This window comes from Mytilus galloprovincialis, chromosome 9 (assembly GCF_965363235.1).
Source record: "Mytilus galloprovincialis chromosome 9, xbMytGall1.hap1.1, whole genome shotgun sequence".
NCBI lineage: Eukaryota > Metazoa > Mollusca > Bivalvia > Mytilida > Mytilidae > Mytilus > Mytilus galloprovincialis.
The window spans coordinates 79378841-79398965 of NC_134846.1; the positions used below are offsets into that span (position 1 = coordinate 79378841).

The following is a 20125-nucleotide window of genomic DNA, read 5'->3' on the forward strand; positions in this document are numbered from 1 at the left end:
GTGTTTATGTTTTTGTCTCGTTACAAACTGTCTCCAGTGGTTTTAAGTCCTTATGTTTTGGCTATTGACATTTTGTGTTGATAACAGAATTATATATATATATGTTTCATTTTACTAACTTTATCTCGTCTCATCATAACTAAAATATAGAAGCCATTTGAAGCCGATAACAGATTGAGTTTAGCAACCAACAACAAACGATTTGGTTTAAAAAAGATACACTTTAAGGTCACATACCATGATATTTTCTATTACTACTTATTATCATTCAAAAGAAGCAACCCCACCGAAAAAAATTTGAAGAATTGATCAACAAATATATTTCTTCTTACAATAAAAACAAGATACCAATGAATCAATGAAAACAAAACCAGAAAAATGTATGAAGACAGACAACAAACTTTAATTCTAATGCAACAACGTTTGTAACGTTCATTTTGATTGGATAACGTCACTTTCTTACATGGCATCAATTGACAATTGATGCTATGGGACGTACGCGCAAGTGCAGACGGCATATGACAGATTTTAAATACATGTTTTAACGTTGTTTTCTGTCAGTTTCATTAGAATGGAGATAACAATATTGTATTTTAAGCTCCGACGGCATCAATTTGGGATTTGATGGTCGCAAATACCCGTTTACTGTCTCCGCTAACGCGTCGCCAGTAAACTTAATTTGCGACCATCAAATCCCCAATTGATGCCGTCGTAGCTTAAAATACAATACAGTTATCTCCTAAGTTTAGCATCACCAACATCACTAAAATCGTATAATTGTCGTAACCATAAAAATAAATTGTGTAAACGAAAATGGGATATCAACCAAATATCACATAATATAAGAATAAGGAGATGTGGTATATGATAGCTAATGAGAAAACTATATACCCTATTCTAAATGACTGCGGATGCACGTAGTCATGGGTCACCATACGGCCTTTAAAAATGATCAAAACTTATATCGCATATTTTACAGAAATTAAGGAATTCATATTGGAAATAAAAGAAGAAATAATGTAGTATAGAACATTTACTTAACCAGTATTACGACAATTCAATATTCTTATGCAGCTCCCTCAGGGAAATAACCTTTTCGTGTTGACAAATTTGGTTATTCACCTTAATTGTATATTGTAATGACGCGTATTAATTTTTAACAATGGTAGCACAGAATTTAATTTATTTTTGCTCAAACAAATGTGTCCCTTTACATCTAAGATGTTTTCCGTTGTTTTTGAATTACATTGAAAATTGTATACGAATTGACATAATATGTAAATTAAATCTAGAAAGATAATTATATATTTTTTGCAGAACAACATTTCAATGGATCGACATCCTGTTTTAATGAGCAATGTCAATTGCAATGGATCAGAAACAAACATAATGGATTGCAAAAGCATAAAAGGTGAGTTGCTTAGTGTATTATGCCATGGATCAAAAACAAAAATAACGAATTGCAAAAGCATAAAAAGCGAGATGCTTAGTGTATTATGCCATTGATCAAAAACAAAAATAATGCATTGTAAAAGCATAAAAAGCGAGTTGCTTAGTGTGTTATGCCATATTGATAACGAAACTTAAAAAAAAAAAAAAAACAGGTTGACAAAAATGTGAATGAATAGAGTCGAATAATTGATATCTCATATATGCATAAAAATTCAAATTTTAGCAATATTCCACGATTTTTTTTTTATCGGAAGCGAGATAACTCTAATTTTATTGAGATACATATGAGAAGATGTTGTATGATTGCCAATTAGACAACTCTTTCTCCACTAGAGTCAAAATGACACAGCAGTTAAACACTGTAGTTCACCGCAACTCTTCCATCAATTAGCAAAACATATACCGAATAATCAGCTATAAAAGGCCCCGAAATGTAATACAATTTAAATGAGAAAACTAAATATGATATACAGCAACACACGACAATCACTATAGTACATGCTCTTGACTTGGGACAGGCACATACAGAATGTGGCTTGGTTAACCTACATTCTTGGCACCAAATCTTCACCCAAAACATGGGACATTGGTGTAACAGTACAAAATAAGAACAAACTATAAAAATCATTTGAAAGGGCTTAACTCATTAAATCGATTCAAAGCAGAAAAACACATAAAAGAAACGAAACGCAGATTGGACGCAGGAGGTCATTTGAACATCTTAAAAAAAATAGACTCAAATGTTCATATCATAAATACTTTGAAATGGTCGAAAGGCTAAGGATTTTCTAACCGAGGAAAACATTGCCTTAGCTGCTTTTTGGTCCTCAATGCTCTTCAGCTTCTTGCAAAATTTGCTTCGTGCAGGACTGATGGATTTTTTTTTACACAATACGCGTCTCTGGTATACAGAATTATAAGCCTGATATTTTTGAAGAGTTTATTTATATATAAGTTAAACTTGTATGTCACTTCTGATGTACAAATTTTAATGTTTAATTTGTAGTATTATGTCGACTATGGTGTATAGTGAATATTGTTCTGTCGCTTTTCGGTTTTGTCTTTATGAAACTTTGTCATACTTTTTAATACTGGTTGATTATACGGCATGGACTATATTCATTGTTGAATAACGTACGGTAAAATACAACTCGTTCCGTATCTGCTTAATTAACATTAGTCTTTCTCTATCCACATACACATGTTTACAGTTGATAGATTGAAAGAAGTTCAAGATTGATTTTCGAATAGTCCAAATGTACTCGCTAGTGCTTGGTAAAGTTTGGTAAACCCAACCAACCACCATAAAGATTTAATGTTTTAAAAAAAGAAAATTGTAAACCTAAACCTACTGATATTATCATTTTAAATGAGTATGAACCATTTCTTTTCAAACATTATTGCTTTCCGTTTCAGACCGAACCAGAATTAATTGTAGATCGAAAACGCCCGCAGTTGTCACATGCGCACTACCTTCACAAAGACAAGCAGCAGGTATAAATGTTTACTACAAACACATTATCTCGACAAACTGAGCAAGTAAATATCAGTTAATTGACATGATCGTCCACGTTTATAATGGTTTTTTTTTCTATTTGATTATTCACGCAATATCTTGACATTAAAAAAATAATACTTACTATCAATTGACAAATAAAGTACAGTAGTATATAAAACAAAGTTAGAAGATTGCTGACATACCAATAGGGAGTTTTATGAGTAACTTTGCTCAAATCACAAATAACCATGTCTATCACCAGTTTATTAGATAGCAAATCTTATGTCAAGACTAACAACTCAATGGAGACCACCAAACAATATGAGGTGAAGTATTACGTATAAGTGGTGGCCGAGTTTACACTTTGTTTAGCCATATATTTTTCTTTCATATTTGTTTTCAGACCGACAACCTTGTCTACCAAATCAATTTTTGTGTAAGAGTAAGAATATATGTATACCTGAGTATTGGCGGTGTGATGGACGAAACCATTGTGGTAACAATGAAGATGAAACGAATTGCGTACGTAAGTATGCAAATTTTGTGTCTTTCTATTTTGTGATGTTATACTATTGTTTAAGAAAAGGGAGAAGGTTTGGTACCATTAAAACGTTTAATCCTGCTGCAATTGTTTGCACCTGTCTTAAGTCATGAATCTGATGTTCAGTGGTTGTTGTCTGTTTATGTGGTTCATAAGTGTTTTTTGTTTCTCGTTTTTAAGCCCCATTTATGGGCATTATGTTGTCTGGTCTGTGCGTCCGTTCGTTTGTCCGTTCGTCCGTCTGTCCCGTTTCAGGTTAAAGTTTTTGGTCGAGGTAGTTTTTGATGAAGTTGAAGTCCAATCAACTTGAAACTTAGTAAACATGTTCCCTTTGATAGGATCCTTCTAATTTTAATACCAAATAAGAGATTTTATCCCTTTTTCGTGGTCCACTGAACATAGAAAATGATAGTGCGGATGGGGCATCCGTATACTTGGGACACATTCTTGTTTTATATAGATTAGACCGTTAGTTTTCCCGTTTGAATGGTTTTACATTGTGTAATAATTTTTGGGGCCCTTTATAGCTTGATGTTCGGTATGAGCATAGGCTCCGTGTTGAAGACCTTACCTAGACCTATAATGGTTAACTTTTATAAATTGTGACTTGGATGGATAGTTGTCTCTTTGGCACTCTTACCACATCTTCCTATATCTAAATAAATATATTTGGCAATGTATTGTTAAATAAGTGGAGGAAAATTGTAAAAGAGGTCGATTAATACTGCCTTTTCCTGTAATTTTACTTTGTTACCATTGATAAATATCTATTAAAATAATTAGTTTGTAAATTGGTTTCTTATCACGTCCTATCTGTTTTTCAAAATTTCCAATCAGCAAAATAGGAAATATAACATATCTATCAATCCCTATTACCAGAAGAAGATAAAATATATGAGTATATCGTAGAAAATTAAATTTAGAATGAGTTTGACTAAAAAAGTCAAAGTAAAGGACTGTGATTTTAAGCACCACACATTATTGAAAAACATTTTCCATAATTAGGAATATGACCAGATTTGATAGATGGAATCAAGCATTTAAAACAATCATATGATCACACAACAAAAGTCAGTTGTTGAACCTAAATAATGTTTTAGGATTGCAAAACATTTTTAAAACACGCATGTGTCCTATAGTACACGGATGCCCCACTCGCACTATCATTTTTCATGTTCAATGGACCGTGAAATTGGGTAAAAAATCTTATTTGGCATTGAAATTAGAAAGATCATACCATAGGGAACATGTGTACTAAGTTTCAAGTTGATTGGACTACATCTTCATCAAAAACTACCTTGACCAAACACTTAAACCTGAAACGCGCACTTTCATTTTGTATGTTCAATGGACCGTGAAATTGGGGTCAAAAGTCTAATTTGACTATAAAATTAGAAAGATATTATCATAAGAAACATGTGTACTAAGTTTTAAGTTGATTGGACCTCAGCTTCATCAAAAACTACTTTGACCAAAAACTTTAACCTGAAGCGGGACAGACGGACGGACAAACGGACGGACGCACAGACCAGAAAACATAATGCCCCTCTACTGTCGTAAGTCGGACATAACAACTTGTTTGAAGCGTGATATTTTGGTATTTGATTTCATTTCAGCCACCAAGTATACATGGATCTTTAAACTTACATTAGATAATTTTAGAGACAATAAAAAAATTACAAAGTGCAAACATTTAATTTGATGGTATGAATGCTGAAATTTACGTGTTATAAGACAGAATTATCAATTATACACTATTCAAACTAATCGCAGACAAAATTAGTCGAATCAACATGATTAATACAAAAAGTAAAACTTGAGAGAAAATAAAAATCTAGAATATCTGTTTGGTTTAATAATGCAGGCTTCTGTTCCATTTCGATACCCTTTTAGGGTCAAACTAAGACATAATCTCTTGGACCTGACTGATACCTAAATGAGTTCTCATCCAGTTTCTAGTGGACTTACATACATGTTGTTCAATCTAGACTTGTTTTACCGTGTTTTGGTTCGTCTTTTGTTCCATTATTGGTTTCTCTTTCAAATTGGTTTATTTTTTCAATAGCATTTTATATAAAGTTATAATTCATTAAATTATACTTATTTTATAATTCCTTTTAGTTTTTACATATGAAAATCAAACCATACTTAAACAGTAATAAAATTGAAAATGGAAATGGGGAATGTGTCAAAGAGATCTATAACAACCCTACCAAAGAGCAGATACAAGCCGAATTATCTAGTATTTAAGAAGCTCACAAAAGTATAATTTGAATTTGTGATCATTTTTTTAAATCATAAAATCGGATGAAAATCGTTAAAACGAATACTATTATATACCAAACAATATAGGAATTCCAAATAGTATAATTATATACGAGTGATATTTATGTTACAGCACATAACGATTTCCCCTCTGCGAAAACTGAAGTTCGTCTAGTTGGTAAACTGCCATTTTCTGGAAGATTGGAAGTAAAATATGCTAATGTTTGGGGAACAGTTTGTGATGATGGGTTTAGAATAAGATCAGCAAATGTCGTGTGTAGACAACTGGGTTTTCTGTAAGTAAATTGTCAACTTATACAAATTTCGTGTGTAGACAATTGGGTTTTCTGTAAGTAAATTGTCAACTTATACAAATGTCGTGTGTAGACAACTGGGGTTTCTGTAAGTAAAGTGTCAACTTTTACCAAGTTGATTTTTTTTCGTAAAACCTATTCCATAGAAAACATACTCTATACGATAATGTACAACGGAACTGTATGTTAAAACTTCGTAAGAACAGTACGATCATGCATGTCTTAACTTCATAAGAACTCAACTAGACATTTCGTGATAGAAATTAAAAAATATCTGCACATATTTTTCAAGATATTTACAATCAAGTTTTTTTTTAAATATACATTTGTAACAGTGGCACGTACCCACATTAACTCAATCTTACTAAATCAAATTTTGATAATCACTAATGTCCATAATCTTTAGATCTTGAAATCACATTTTTATAGATAATGTGTAATAAACAAGGCTCCTTTTTCTTTCCTATTGTTCATTTTCCTTTCTTTGATGGGGATGCATTAATGGTCCATGAATCAGCAACTGTTAACATTTGGTAATTTAAAAAAAAAAATTGCCGTTTTTCAGTTCTTGGATCGATATAAAAAAAGCGAGGGAAAAGGGGGAGGGGTTAACTCTCAAAAACGTTATACTGCCGCATGTGCATATGCCTATTCCAAGTCAAGACCACGTCAGATTTTGCATTTTGTCAACTTTGGATTCGTTTTCATTTAGTGGAATGTACAGATCTTTGTTATGCCTAGAGCAAATTATTCACAACTTGCATTGACCGACGCAGATTTAGAATTTGATATAGTATGTAGACATATTCTATTGTTGATGTTGATTTATATTTCCGCGAAATCTCAGAAGAAAATATTCATGTATCTGCAAAATCTCAGATTATAGCAAAATGTCTTTGATTGTTAAATAATAATTCTCTGACCTATAACAGAACATTTTAAACTCAGTACATATATAATTTAATATATAATACATTGACTTTTTATTAAATTTAGCTCAGCTTTACACCCTTATCGAAGTCTTCCGACGTTGAGAAGTGGACAAATCTGGATGGATAACGTAAAGTGTAACGGAAGTGAACATTCGATATTTGATTGTATCGGAAATCCGTAAGTCTTATTTTTAGCTCACTTGGCCCAAATGGCCTCGTCCTCGTCGTCCGTCGTCGTTAACTTTTACAAAAATCTTATTCTCTGAAACTACTGGGCCAAATTTAACCAAACTTGGCCACAATCATCATTGGGGTATCTTGTTTAAAAAATGTTCCCGGTGACCCGGCCAACCAACCAACCAATATGGCCGCCATGGCTAAAAATAGAACATAGGGGTAATATATATATTTTGGCTTATAACTCTAAAACAAAAGCATTTAGAGCAAATCAGAATGGAATAAAATTGTTTATCAAGTCAAGATCTATCTGCCCTGCAATTTTCAGATGAATCGGACAACTGGTTTTTGGGTTGCTGCCCCTGAGTTTTAAGGACATTTTGCCGTTTTTGGTTTTTATCTTGAATATTATTATAGATAGAGATAAACTGTAAACAGCAATAATGTTCAGCAAAGTAGGATCTACAAATATGTCGACATTACCAAAATGGTCAGTTGACCACTCAAGGAGTTATTGCCTTTTATAGTCATTTTTACCAATTTTTCGTAATTTTTTGTAACCTTTTACCAAAATCTTCTCCTCTCAAACTACTGGGCCAAATTTAACCAAACTTAGCCACAATCATTTTTAGGGTATCTAGTTTAAAATATGTGTGCGGTGACCCGACTTACCAACCATTATGGCCGCCATGGCTAAAAATAGAACATAGGGGTAAATGTAGATTTTGGCTTATAACTCTGAAACCAAAGCATTTAGAGCAAATCTGTCAAGGTGTTAAATTGTTTATCAAGTCAATATCTAACTGCCCTTAAATTTTCAGATGAATTGGACAACTCGTTGTCGAATTGCTGCCCCAAATTGGTATTTTTGAAAGAAATTTTGCCGGTTTTGGTTATTATCTTGAACACTATTATAGATAGAGATAAACTGTAAACAGCAATAATGTTCAGCAAAGTAAGATCTACAAATAAATCAACATGACCAAAATAGCCAGTTGACCCCTTAAGGAGTAATTGCCCTTTATAGTCAATTTTGAACAATTTTCATTAATTTGGTAATTTTTTGTATTTTTACAAATATTTTTCCTCTAACTAAAGGGCCAAGTTCATTATAGATAGAGAAAATAGAAAGTAGCAAAAAATTTCAGTAAAGTAAGATCTACAAACACATCATCATCACCAAAACACAATTTTGCCATGAATCCATCTTTGTCCTTTGTTTAATATGCACATAGACCAAGGTGAGCGACACAGACTCTTAAGAGCCTCTAGCTTATCTGATATTTCTGGAATAAATAAATTATCGTTGTCACTTCATTATCATGCAATGTACATGACCTCTAAAATGCTTTGGAAAAGTAAGCAGTTCTGATGTACGCATCAATGTCTAGTCTGATGCAAAATAATCTATAACTCCAGGGTACATATTTGGAAATCGCTCCAGCTTAAAGTTGTAATTAAAAAACAGTTGTTTAGAGAGACCACTCGTGACCTATTGAAAAGCTAGTGGCAATGATAATTATGATCCTTCTCCGTTTCAACATACATTTCTGATCTTAACGATTGACATTTCACTTCCTTCCATCTTCTTGTTTATCTAATGTTTATTATTTAAACTATTAAGATTCAACTTGGTCAAGGAGGAAATCAGAAATATAACCATAGTTAAAAAAATTAGAGGCAAAAGATACCAGAAGGACAGTCTAACATGCATGCATATGCACGTCCCAAACAAAAAATCTCTTAATTAGTAAAAACGTAATTTAGGGAATATTATGGTATCAATAGCAAATCTCTGTTAAATTATTTATTTATAACTTTGTAGTCTTGGCGTAATAAAGTCTTTGAACAATTGTATAAACAAATTTGCTGACCTTATTATCCCTCTGATTTTAATGTAAAACGGCGCAAAGCAAATGTAATTTATTATCTTAAATTATTTGAATCCCCATTTTCAGATTTGGCACCAATGACTGTGTGCACAAGGAAGATGTTTGGATTACTTGTCAGCCAGGTATAACTTCATGTTTTCTGCTGTATACTAAATTTGTTTAAGCGTAGCTACCGTCAAACTACTAATATTATTGAAGAATACATCATAAACATAACTAATAATATGTGGAGTAGTCTGATGCAGGTTTCAAATACATTTGTATAACAAATAGCAATCACCGTGCTATACAATTCTACACACCTTATAACTCCTTGGTGAATTTTAGTAAAACAAACAATAAATTGACAGTCAACAACAAGTCATAGCATTTGTTTCCATTGTCAATCAAAAATTCATGTTACCTTTACAGACATACGAATTCATTTTTTGTTATTTGGGTTCGTCTTGAATGTGCATATATAGGCTTCATTGTACGCTTGACTCGGATGACAAATATCAATTTACAGTTTGGAACAGGTTAACTGTTTGTACATATTATGTACCATCTTAATGTAATAAATTCATAATAAGAATCTGAAAGGTAAAAAGAATCTCCTCCCCAAAAATACAAAACAAGTTCTTATTTTAGAAAATCTTAAAAGCCTTCTACCTATTTTTATTCTCCAAAATGTTATGACATAATCTTATATATTATGTTATTTGAAAAATATTAATAACATCTTTTACAGCAATAACAATTACTGACTTTTTGACCATTTTATGTAAATCAAATAAAATGGCTGATGAATGAACAACCTTTGCAGGTTGTGGGTATCAATTTTTCCCAATACTAGAAAGAAGTTATCGAATAGTTGGAGGACAGGCAGTTACAAGAGGAAGCTGGCCTTGGCAAGCGTCAATTCTGTTAATTTTACCCACAGGGATAGAAGAACCTTATTGTGGTGGAACACTGATAGAAAATCAGTGGGTTTTGACAGCTGCACACTGCTTTGACAGGTACACACTATAAATAAACTCATCATAGATACCAAGATTTAATTTGTACGCCAGACGCTAGTTTCGTCTGGAAAAGATTCACCAGTGACGCTCAAATATGAAAAGTTAAAAAGATCAAATCAAGGATGAAGAGCATTAAGGACCAATATTTGCTAAAGGTTTTGAAAACATACAGCTAAGGTAATCTTTTACTCGCGCAGAACTTTTATAGTTTTTAAAAAGTGTTGGTTTTTTATGTCATTTTGTCCCATGTAAAACTTCTCTTTAACCTTATTAATATCACATTCTTAATCTATTAATGTGTTCCAGTCTAGGAGGATTATCCATCTTTAACCTTATAAGAACGTAAAAACATCGCATCGTCGCTACCTTCTCCTTCTCACAAGTATCTAAAACTGAAAATTGCAAGGTCATACCAGTACCAGAGAACATTAATTCCGTCATCTCGGACACAATTCAGTATGTTAAAGAAGAGATTCCTGTCTTACAACAAAAACAAGGCGTTATAGAAGAGATCCCTGTCTCACAGAAAAAACAAGGCGTCATAGAAGAGACCCCTTCTGCACACCTGCAACAAAATAATCCTACATTAGAGATCACAAGATTTCTCCTTCACAAGGACTTGCTGTTCTCCCGGCTAACAAGCTTTAACGACCAGACAGAATCCTTTCATACATGGAAAGCCAGCTTTAAAAACGTCATAGACGACTACAAGTTTCAGACTAGGAACAGATAAACCTACTTATTAAATGGCTTGTACCAGAGTCTGGTAAACATGCCATGAGTATAAGGGCATCAAATGTCAACAACCCAACAAGAGGCCTACACAGACTATGAGAAAGACTGGACGATCGGTATGGTGCTCCAATAATGTTGCAGACGTCTATCGTCAACAAACTTGACAACTTTCCGACACTGACAAATAAAGACAACTCACTTCTGTACGATTTGTCAGATATCATCTCAAAAATAAAGTATCGTAAAGAAAATCCCAAGCTGGAATGTTTGCTTACTTCGACTCTTCGAAGGGGATAAATTTTATTGTGGAAAAAATGCCATACGGACTCCAAGAAAAGTGGATAACAAGTCTTAAGATACAATTCTAAATATGAATTTGCATTTCCACCCTTCAAAGAATTCTCTGCCTTCATCAAGGAAATTAGCAAAATAAAGAACGATCCTGGGTTTATCTTTGGGTCAAAAGTTGCGCCTAGTACAAAAGCCGCTACGCCAAGGTTCACACCTCAGACGTATTCTAAAGTTGACGTCCATAAGACGGCTGTTGAACAGCAACCTAAAGACAGTAGCCAACAACAAGTAATGTGCATCCTACACAAGACAAAGCATACCTTGAACGAATGCCGAGCGTTCAGAGCCAAGTCAATCGAAGAACGCAAGGAATTGTTAAAACAAAATAATGTGTGCTACAAGTGTTGTGAATCAACCAAACACAGAAGTCGGGACTGCAACGCAAGTATTTGTATCTGAATTTGTAGTTGTAATGAGTGTGGAAGGGAACGACATACCACTGCACTTCACATCACCAGACAACAACAATCTGAAAGTTCTCAGTTTAGCTCACCCAGACAAGCCTACGGCGGGGAGAAGACAGAGTCAGCTGAAACAAAGTTAACCTCTGTGAGGTCAACCTGTACAGAGATCCACAAGGATCCTAAGAGTGAGAAATCTTGTGCCAAAATAGTACCTGTGGATATGTACCACAAGGAAAAGACAGACAAAATTATCCGGATGTACGCCATCGTTGACGACCAAAGGAACCGGTCTCTTGCCTGGCCTGAATGCTTCAGTCTGTTCAACGTTCAGGAAAAACCAGAAAACTACTCTCTTACAACATGCTCCGGCAGAGAATCTACTTCCGGGAAAAGAGGAAAATATTTCGTCATAAAATCTGTACATGGTGACGTACAATTTGATGTGCCTACATTACATTTAATTGATTGTAATAATATTCCAGATAATCGAGACAAAATTTCTACTCCTGAAGTAGCAATGAATCATCCTCATCTAAAAGAACTCGGAGGAAGAATTCCACCAATAGAGGAACGTTGTCAAATTCTACTCTTAATTGGAAGAGACCTCATAGAGGCACACCACGTCCTTGATCAACGCATAGGACCGTCCCGTACTCCATTTGCCCAAAAGTTGAGACTTGGTTGGGTCATAATTGGAAATACATACATTAACAAGCAAACTGTTACTATTGTTAACACGAAGATATCTAACGTTTCAATCACGGAACCTCTTTCAGAACAGAAATAGCCGCCAAGGACAAGAATCCAATTGTTGTTCAGGCTAACGACCAATACGTTCATTCGAATGCCAAGGTTGCAAAGTCGCATTCCATACAATTCATTGAATGTATAAGACCTAGTACCAAGCCTGGTAAACGCACAAATATCTCCAAAGGGACAGCACTCGTGTCACTAAAAGCAAAATCTGTGACTTCTATAGGAAAATCTATAGATAAAGAAAGTTTCATTCCGAAATCAACAGGACCTAAAGTTCATAAAGAGGAAATCAATAGCATTCACAAACCTATTCCGAAAGAAGGACCTATTGCCAATCTCAATCTTCCATTGAACGATCAACGCCTATTACGAGGAGGAAGCAGTATTGCCAAATCTGACTTGAATTTTAGTGAAAAGGAACCAGTAGTCTTATCTGGACATCGTCACAGAGTAACACCTTTTCTTAGATATTACTACGATAAAATCAAATATAGAGGATGCCACTCTACAGATAGAGCGGCTAGATCTGCAGGATTGAACGTTTTGACGAAACGCATAATTTCGTCTGATACTCACAAAGATGTGCCATTTCGCCAAATCGGAAGACTCTTGTTATACCTAACGGAGGACCATCTCATCTTCGATCGTCATCGCCGTCTAACAACACTGGAGAAAACTGTTCCCATTATCGATACAGCAGTAATGAAACATTATACAGAACACAACAATGTCGACTGAGACACCCTTCTAAAGGACTAGAAACGGTGCCTACCCAGTTTCCCGTGGAACGTACTTACTCAGGAACCTTTAAAGTGAAAAGTTGTTTAGATCTGATAATTCTCACACGACCAATAGTGGACATTTCACCTGTATATATTCAATTTATATTGGGATTTATTCATATATGTAAATTTTGTATTCATATTCAAAAAAATTATGGAATAGTGATATCAGATAGACATCAGACGGGGAGTAATCTTTTACACCGTTCCGTAATTTATATAGTTCGTTTGATTATATTCTTATTCTATTTATGCGTTCCAGTCTAGGAGGATTATTCATCTTTAACCTTATAAGAACGTAAAGCATCGTATCGTCGCTATCTTTCTCTCTCTTATACGTATCTAAAACATTTATGTTATTTGTTTTTATAGATTCTGTTACACCGTTCTGTAATTTATATAGTTCGTTTGATTATATTCTTAATCTATTTACGTGAAAATTGCAAGGTCATACCAGTACTGGAGAACATTCCGTCATCTCGGACACAATTCGTGGCTAACCACAGAGTGAGTTAATTCTACAACATTGTATTTGAACCCTTCAAATTGCTCTCTACATATTTGAACCTTTTCTCCGTGAAATACCTGAAATTTAGCGTTCTTGAAAGTACAACATTTTCTCGCATTCAACGGACTGTGATATCAATTACTTTTGACATTTCGCTATAACAACATTAATTGAACAAATTGTAAAATTGTATTTTATTTGTATTTTCAGCTTTTTACCAATTGTTAGATTGACTCTTGATTAAAGTATCAGCACCTGATAGTCTTTTCTGCTTGAGCCTAATCGTCGGTTATACTTAATGGTCAGGCCATTGCATTATTTATATGTATTTTTGATCGAGTTAAAACATTTCAATTGAAATACATAGTATGTCTATTTATGTTGCAATGTTACACTACTGTTTCGGGTTTGGGCGAAGGTTGGATTCGCTAAAACGTTTAAAACCGCAGTAATTGTATGTTCCTGTCCTAAGTCAAGAGCCTGTTGTTCAATGTATTTCGTTTGTTGGTGCGGTTCATAGGTGTTTCTTGTGTCTCGTTTTTATATAGATGAGAGAGTTGGTTTTCTTGTTTGAATTGTTTTATATTAGTCTTTTTGACTGCTAGTAGTCATTAGTCATTAGTGGTACAGACCAAGTCGCAGTAATATATAAGAAAATAAAAAAAAAAAAAAAAAAAAACAGATGACGTTGCTGCTCTTTTTGGGTTATCAGTTGTTGCTTTGACAGCAGTGACAATGGTTGTACTATCTTGACTTAAAAGGCGATGTTAATTCATATTTTGTGATTAGTAATGATATATGAAAGGGGAAAAGTAATAAGACTAAAAGTATTATTTATTATTAGTAACAATATTTATATAGCGCATTATCTAATTAAAATTACTCTAAGCGCTTACATAAAACAATCAATGTAGTTAAAGCAGGTGTTAAACATTATAACAATGAATGCAATAAGAATGAAATAAATTGAACACATATAATCATAATTTTTAAAAGGCATGTTATACTACAACGAAAAGAACAGAGTTAAAAAGTCATTGTCAGTATAAAAAGTTAAATGTAATCACTGAAAGCGAGTCTAAAATAATGGGTTTTCAAATTTTTCTTATAAAGTTCGAGTGAATGTTCATGTCTTAGATGGCTAGGAAGATTGTTCCAGAGGCTCGCAATAGCTTGGTCGAAACGTCTTTCTCCATAGATTTTGGTGCGGACACGAGGTTGTATTTGCTGCATTGCATTTTCCGATATAAGAGATCTTGATGGTTGATAGGCGCTAATGAGTTCCTCAAGATAGACGGGCGGTAGGCCATGCATGATTTTGAAAGTATACAAAAGAAGTTTGTATTGTATACGTTACAGCACCGGGATCCAATGAAGAGACACAAGAACTGGTGTTATATGATCATGTTTCTTGGTACGTGTAACGAGCCTCATTTTTTTTACATAAATAAGGCCGTTAGTTTTCTCGTTTGAATTGTTTTACATTTTCTTATCGGGCCTTTTATAGCTGACTATGCGGTATGGGCTTTGCTCATTGTTGAAGGCCGTACGGTGACCTATAGTTGTTAATGTCTGTGTCATTTTGGTCTTTTGTGGGTAGTTGTCTCATAGGCAATCATACCACATCTTCTTTTTTATACTGGCTGCCGTATTCTGTAATCGCTGTAACTTATTGACTAAACAGGCATTTACTCCATATAGCAGAGCGTTTTCGTAGTCTAGACGTGACGTGATAAGCGAGCAGACTAAAGTTGTACAGGCATCCTCGGTAATATATTGCCAAATTCGACCAATGTTCCTAATTTGAAAGTAGCACGACTTCGTGATGCCATTGACTTGCTTTTCCATGCTTAATGTTCTATCGAAACAAGGAGTTGTATACTCTAACTATACAAATCCTTGATCGAAATAAACACCAAGATTTTTGACGACTGATGCATTGCTTACTATTGATCTATCAAATAACAGATGACAATTTGAAAATTCATTTACACGAATTTTTGGTGAAAATAAGATCAGTTCCGTTTTGTCTTGTTTCAGTTTGAGCATGTTTAAGCACATCCATTTACTAATGTCAGCTAAACAAGTCTATAGACGTGAAGATATATTGTCCCAATTATCGAGTTGTTTGATAACTAGGTAGACTTGCGTGTCATCAGCATACCCATGATAGCTAAAGGTGTGTCGCCGACATATTTCACTGATCGGTTTTGCAAAAAATACAATACAATCGGGGTTCCAAGACCGAACCTTGCGGAACTCCATATTTAATGTTTATTACATTTGACAATACGGAGCCAATTGCTACACGTTGATTTCTACTTTCAAGATAGGGTCTCATCCATGACAGCGCTGATCCAGTTATGCCGTAAGAGTATTCTAACCGATTGATCAGGATGGGATGGTCGATAGTGTCGAATGCAGCGGATAGATCGAGCATAACAAGAACCGCACAACAGTTATTATCAAGTGCCAATGTTATATCATGGTGAACGCGTAGAATAGTCGTTTCTGTTGAATGACAAGCACGATAAAGTAAAAGGAAAAGGAAAAATAATTTCTTGTGTGATTTTAACAAACAATATGACTAACAAGTTATATCAATTTTCACACTTATTGTAGGTTAAAAGATGTATCTAATGTCCGTGTCAGACTAGGGGACTATAATAAGGATGTTAATGAAAGTCAAGAACAGGAATTTAGCATCAAACAGCTAATTAAACACAAGTGGTACAGAATTGGAAGACATCCAGCTGATATAGCACTGATCAAGTTGGATAGACCAGCCGTAACAACTAGATACGTGCAGAATATTTGTATACCAGGCACAGACACACGTCCATTCAATAGTAGCGATTTCTGTTATGTGACTGGATGGGGAGATACTAGAGGTACGTTGCAGGTTACACTTCTTTGAGTCTTTGTATGTCACACTTTCTGTGTTTATCACCGATTTAACTTTTTATGATAAATATCCAGTGATTATTTTTGTATTCGTTAACGTTAACTTATTCTCATCTGATTGTTACTTAGGACTCAATCTTAACGTCTTGTATTCAGAGAAAGTACATCAATAGAATTTTTATTTTAGGTACAGGCAATAAAAGTATAATGCAGCAAATAAGAGTTCCAATATTTTCCTATACTGATTGTCGAAGTAAATATGGGTCTACTTTGCCCCCTGGTATGATATGTGCTGGATACGAAATGGGAGGAAAAGATGCATGCCAGGTAGGAAAAATCAGAGAGGATTTTTGTAATTACTGGAGATCAAAATTACTATGCAAGACAATTAATGATAAAGACTTTGAAAATAATGAGAAGATAAAATGATGGCTTACAATATCACAATCGAATTAGATTGACAATATCACAAAAATATTCAACACTGTGTCTGAAAGAAACAAAGATGAACAAACGATAAACAGTCAAATTAACATTGTAAAAATTGTTAAAACAACTAGATTGAATTACACATAAGAAATTCCTGTTCAACTAGGGAAATTTGAGATGTTACTACTTTAAAGATCCGACTATGAAAGGAAATATACACGGTCGTTCAACAATCATAGTAGAATGTTTAACACTCAAACATTAACACACTTATAAACCAGCAGTGCATATAAATTCTGTAACCCTAATGAAAACACAAAAAGCGATTGCAATGTTAACAAAATATGGTGTTGCTTATTTTACCGAACTGTTATTGTAGGGTGATTCTGGAGGACCATTAATGTGTCGACGAAATAATCAGTGGACTATAGTAGGAGTTGTATCCTGGGGAGATGGGTGTGGCCGTATGAATAAGCCGGGTGTTTATACTGAAGTATCAACCTACGTTAAATGGATACTCAATATTATTCACCCTCCTCCAACAACGCCGGTCGCATCAAAGATATTTGGATGAATAAAAAAGACGAAGAAAAAGAACTTTTTATGCATATATGGTCCATCAAAATAACACACATTCCAACCATTGTGTATTTCAAAACATTAAATGTTATTATCAAGGCAAATTTTGTAAAATTCTTTAGACATATTTTTAGTTCTGATCTTTTGAATACTTTTTTGTACCAAGTATAGTATCAGATGGAGATATAAACAGTGTATACACATTTAATAGTTAATTACATTCAGGTTTATAGTAAAAACAATATTCATGGCGTTTGGTAGTATTAAATATATTATTCTGGCAATTGATATTACAGTTTAATCCTGACTCACAACAACAAAACTATACAATGGTAGCATCACTGTTTATGATTTAACACCTACTGCAGAATGTCTTGTAATGTTAAGATCTGTATTTATTGTATGAATCTCATAACTGATAATGTTTTACTCTATTTTTGATATGATAATAAAAAAGTTGAAAGGTAATGTTTGCTATTAAATTTGTTATCATATATTTTTGTCAAATTTGAATAACTTAATCAATTTCAAAGTCAGGAGGCAAATGTTCGTAGATATTGACAACGAAAATGTAAAACAACAACACTTGAGAAGACCGTTGGGAAATTGGACGAGGTCAAAATATTTATTTCCAATTTAAATTTGACCATAATAAACTCATCATAGTTATAAGAATTGAATTTTGTATTTGCGCCAGACGCGCGTTTTGTCTTCGAAAAACTCATCAATGACGCATGAATATAAAAATAGTTAAAAAGACTAAAAAAGTACGAAGTTGAAGAGCATTAAGGACCAAAAATTCCTAAAAGATTTTCCAAATACAGCTATGGTAATCTATTTCTAAGGTAGAAAAGCCTTAGTATTATGTTGTGTTTGTCAATTTATTTGTTATCTTAAATGATGCATATATTTATTACAAGTATACCCCTTTCCTAAAAAAAACAAAAAATGTAAAAAAATGTACATAACCATACTCGCATAGAAAACTAAAGACTGAGCAACACGAGCTCAACCAGAAAAAGGGGTAATCTCAAAGGCTCTGCAAGAATAAGCAGATCCTGCTTTACTTGTGGCACCCATCTTAAAGCTTCTGATAAAAACCGATTTCGATAATAAGTCTTATTCAGTAGGTCACAATCGGGGAAAAGAGAACAGGATTGTGGTTACGACAATTGGAACATATCCGTCGTCATCTGTGAAACATATAGTCCATAACGGTCAACCAACTCGTAATGGAGGACGAAGTTTTTCGAAGGGAGATCTTCAATTTCATTTCATGTAACTCTTGGTTTATTGAATTACCTGTTAGTAGTAACCCTCTCTCAAGAAAATCACAATAGTAAATGCAAGCATTTGGATATCATATTGAAAGACATACTCTGTATGCAGACACTGGTGTAATGTTGCTAAATTGAAATGGAAAGTTCACAATCGAGAAGCAAATATCATTTCGTTTGTTGTAAAGTGCTGTTTCAACCGACCCTTAATTGTCATTTTCTAGATGCAATTCAAGAAATGAAACATACGTAACTGTATCTGATGTATCCTTTGTTTCAAGTTCGATGGAATAGATGCGTTAATCATAGTCACCAAACTTTTTTTTTTATTATTGATTAAGAGGAGAGGACATCATCCGTATAGCCGAAAGTAAAGTCAAAAGATAATGCTAATTTATTTTATCATTCCTAAGAAGCTTTTAATGAATTCAGAATTATGTGAATAAAGAAACAGCTTGGCACGAAGAGACGCTCAGTTGGTTCCTAGGAGAATGTCAATTGTATGTTGAAAAACACGACCTTCATAAATAACACAAATGTTGACAATCCAGAAATAAAATATCTTGATAATGACAGTTTCAAAGAAAGTTCTGTTTGAATTAGAATTATTTGTTTTACAAGGTGCGATTCGACCGTTCCTTACACAAGATACTTGTATCTAAGTTGGTTATTCGATTAAAAAAAAAGAACCAACTTTTGATTTGTCTTTTAGTTTGGAATAGGAATTACTTGTGTAAAGGGCAGAACAGTCAAATGTTTTTATTATCCTGCAAGTTGAAATAGTCTCGGATTGTATGTACTCTTAACGGATCTTTATTTTATTTTTATATCCAAATTTCATTTACCCCATCTGTAGAATAGGTAGTTTAAGAATTAATTTGAATCCCGGCTTTGATTGCTGATAAAATTGTTGTTGATAGAGGTTTTAAGGAGGACTGGAAGACCTCGCAATATTACGTTGTTTGTAAGGACATTTATGTAAATCAGGTAACAATATAATTGCAAATTACGATCATAGTTCATCATTGGCATATCCGTGATTACTAAGCAGATGCACAATTGGGGATTGACAGTTCACAATCATTGGTTCAAACAGGGACGTTGAATATCAAGGTATGTTAGAACACTGTGTATGTTCCCAAAAACGTTACGTAAATGCCATCACTTAATACAGTAAAAAAACAAGTGTTGAAAAATTAAAGATATGAATTGTCGCTTTAATCAATATCATTATCTTAAGTTTCTCATTTTTGCTGTGTGAAAGCCATTTAAAGTTACATCTGTGCTTCAGATTCTTGATCTCTACAGCTCATTTACTCACATATACA

General features: G+C 33.8%; 1 protein-coding gene across 1 annotated transcript in view; it reads left to right on the forward strand.

The window, feature by feature from the left end:
* The window catches only part of LOC143046837 (uncharacterized), a 51056-nt gene that overhangs the window by 9340 nt on the left and 21591 nt on the right, over positions 1 to 20125 (forward strand). Inside the window, exons 3-12 of the mRNA XM_076219899.1 lie at positions 1318 to 1411; positions 2869 to 2946; positions 3354 to 3476; positions 5890 to 6052; positions 7067 to 7180; positions 9138 to 9193; positions 9877 to 10069; positions 16231 to 16499; positions 16700 to 16839; positions 17321 to 17513. Coding sequence (XP_076076014.1) covers positions 1318 to 1411; positions 2869 to 2946; positions 3354 to 3476; positions 5890 to 6052; positions 7067 to 7180; positions 9138 to 9193; positions 9877 to 10069; positions 16231 to 16499; positions 16700 to 16839; positions 17321 to 17513 — 1423 coding nt within the window. The remainder of the gene's footprint in view (positions 1 to 1317; positions 1412 to 2868; positions 2947 to 3353; positions 3477 to 5889; positions 6053 to 7066; positions 7181 to 9137; positions 9194 to 9876; positions 10070 to 16230; positions 16500 to 16699; positions 16840 to 17320; positions 17514 to 20125) is intronic.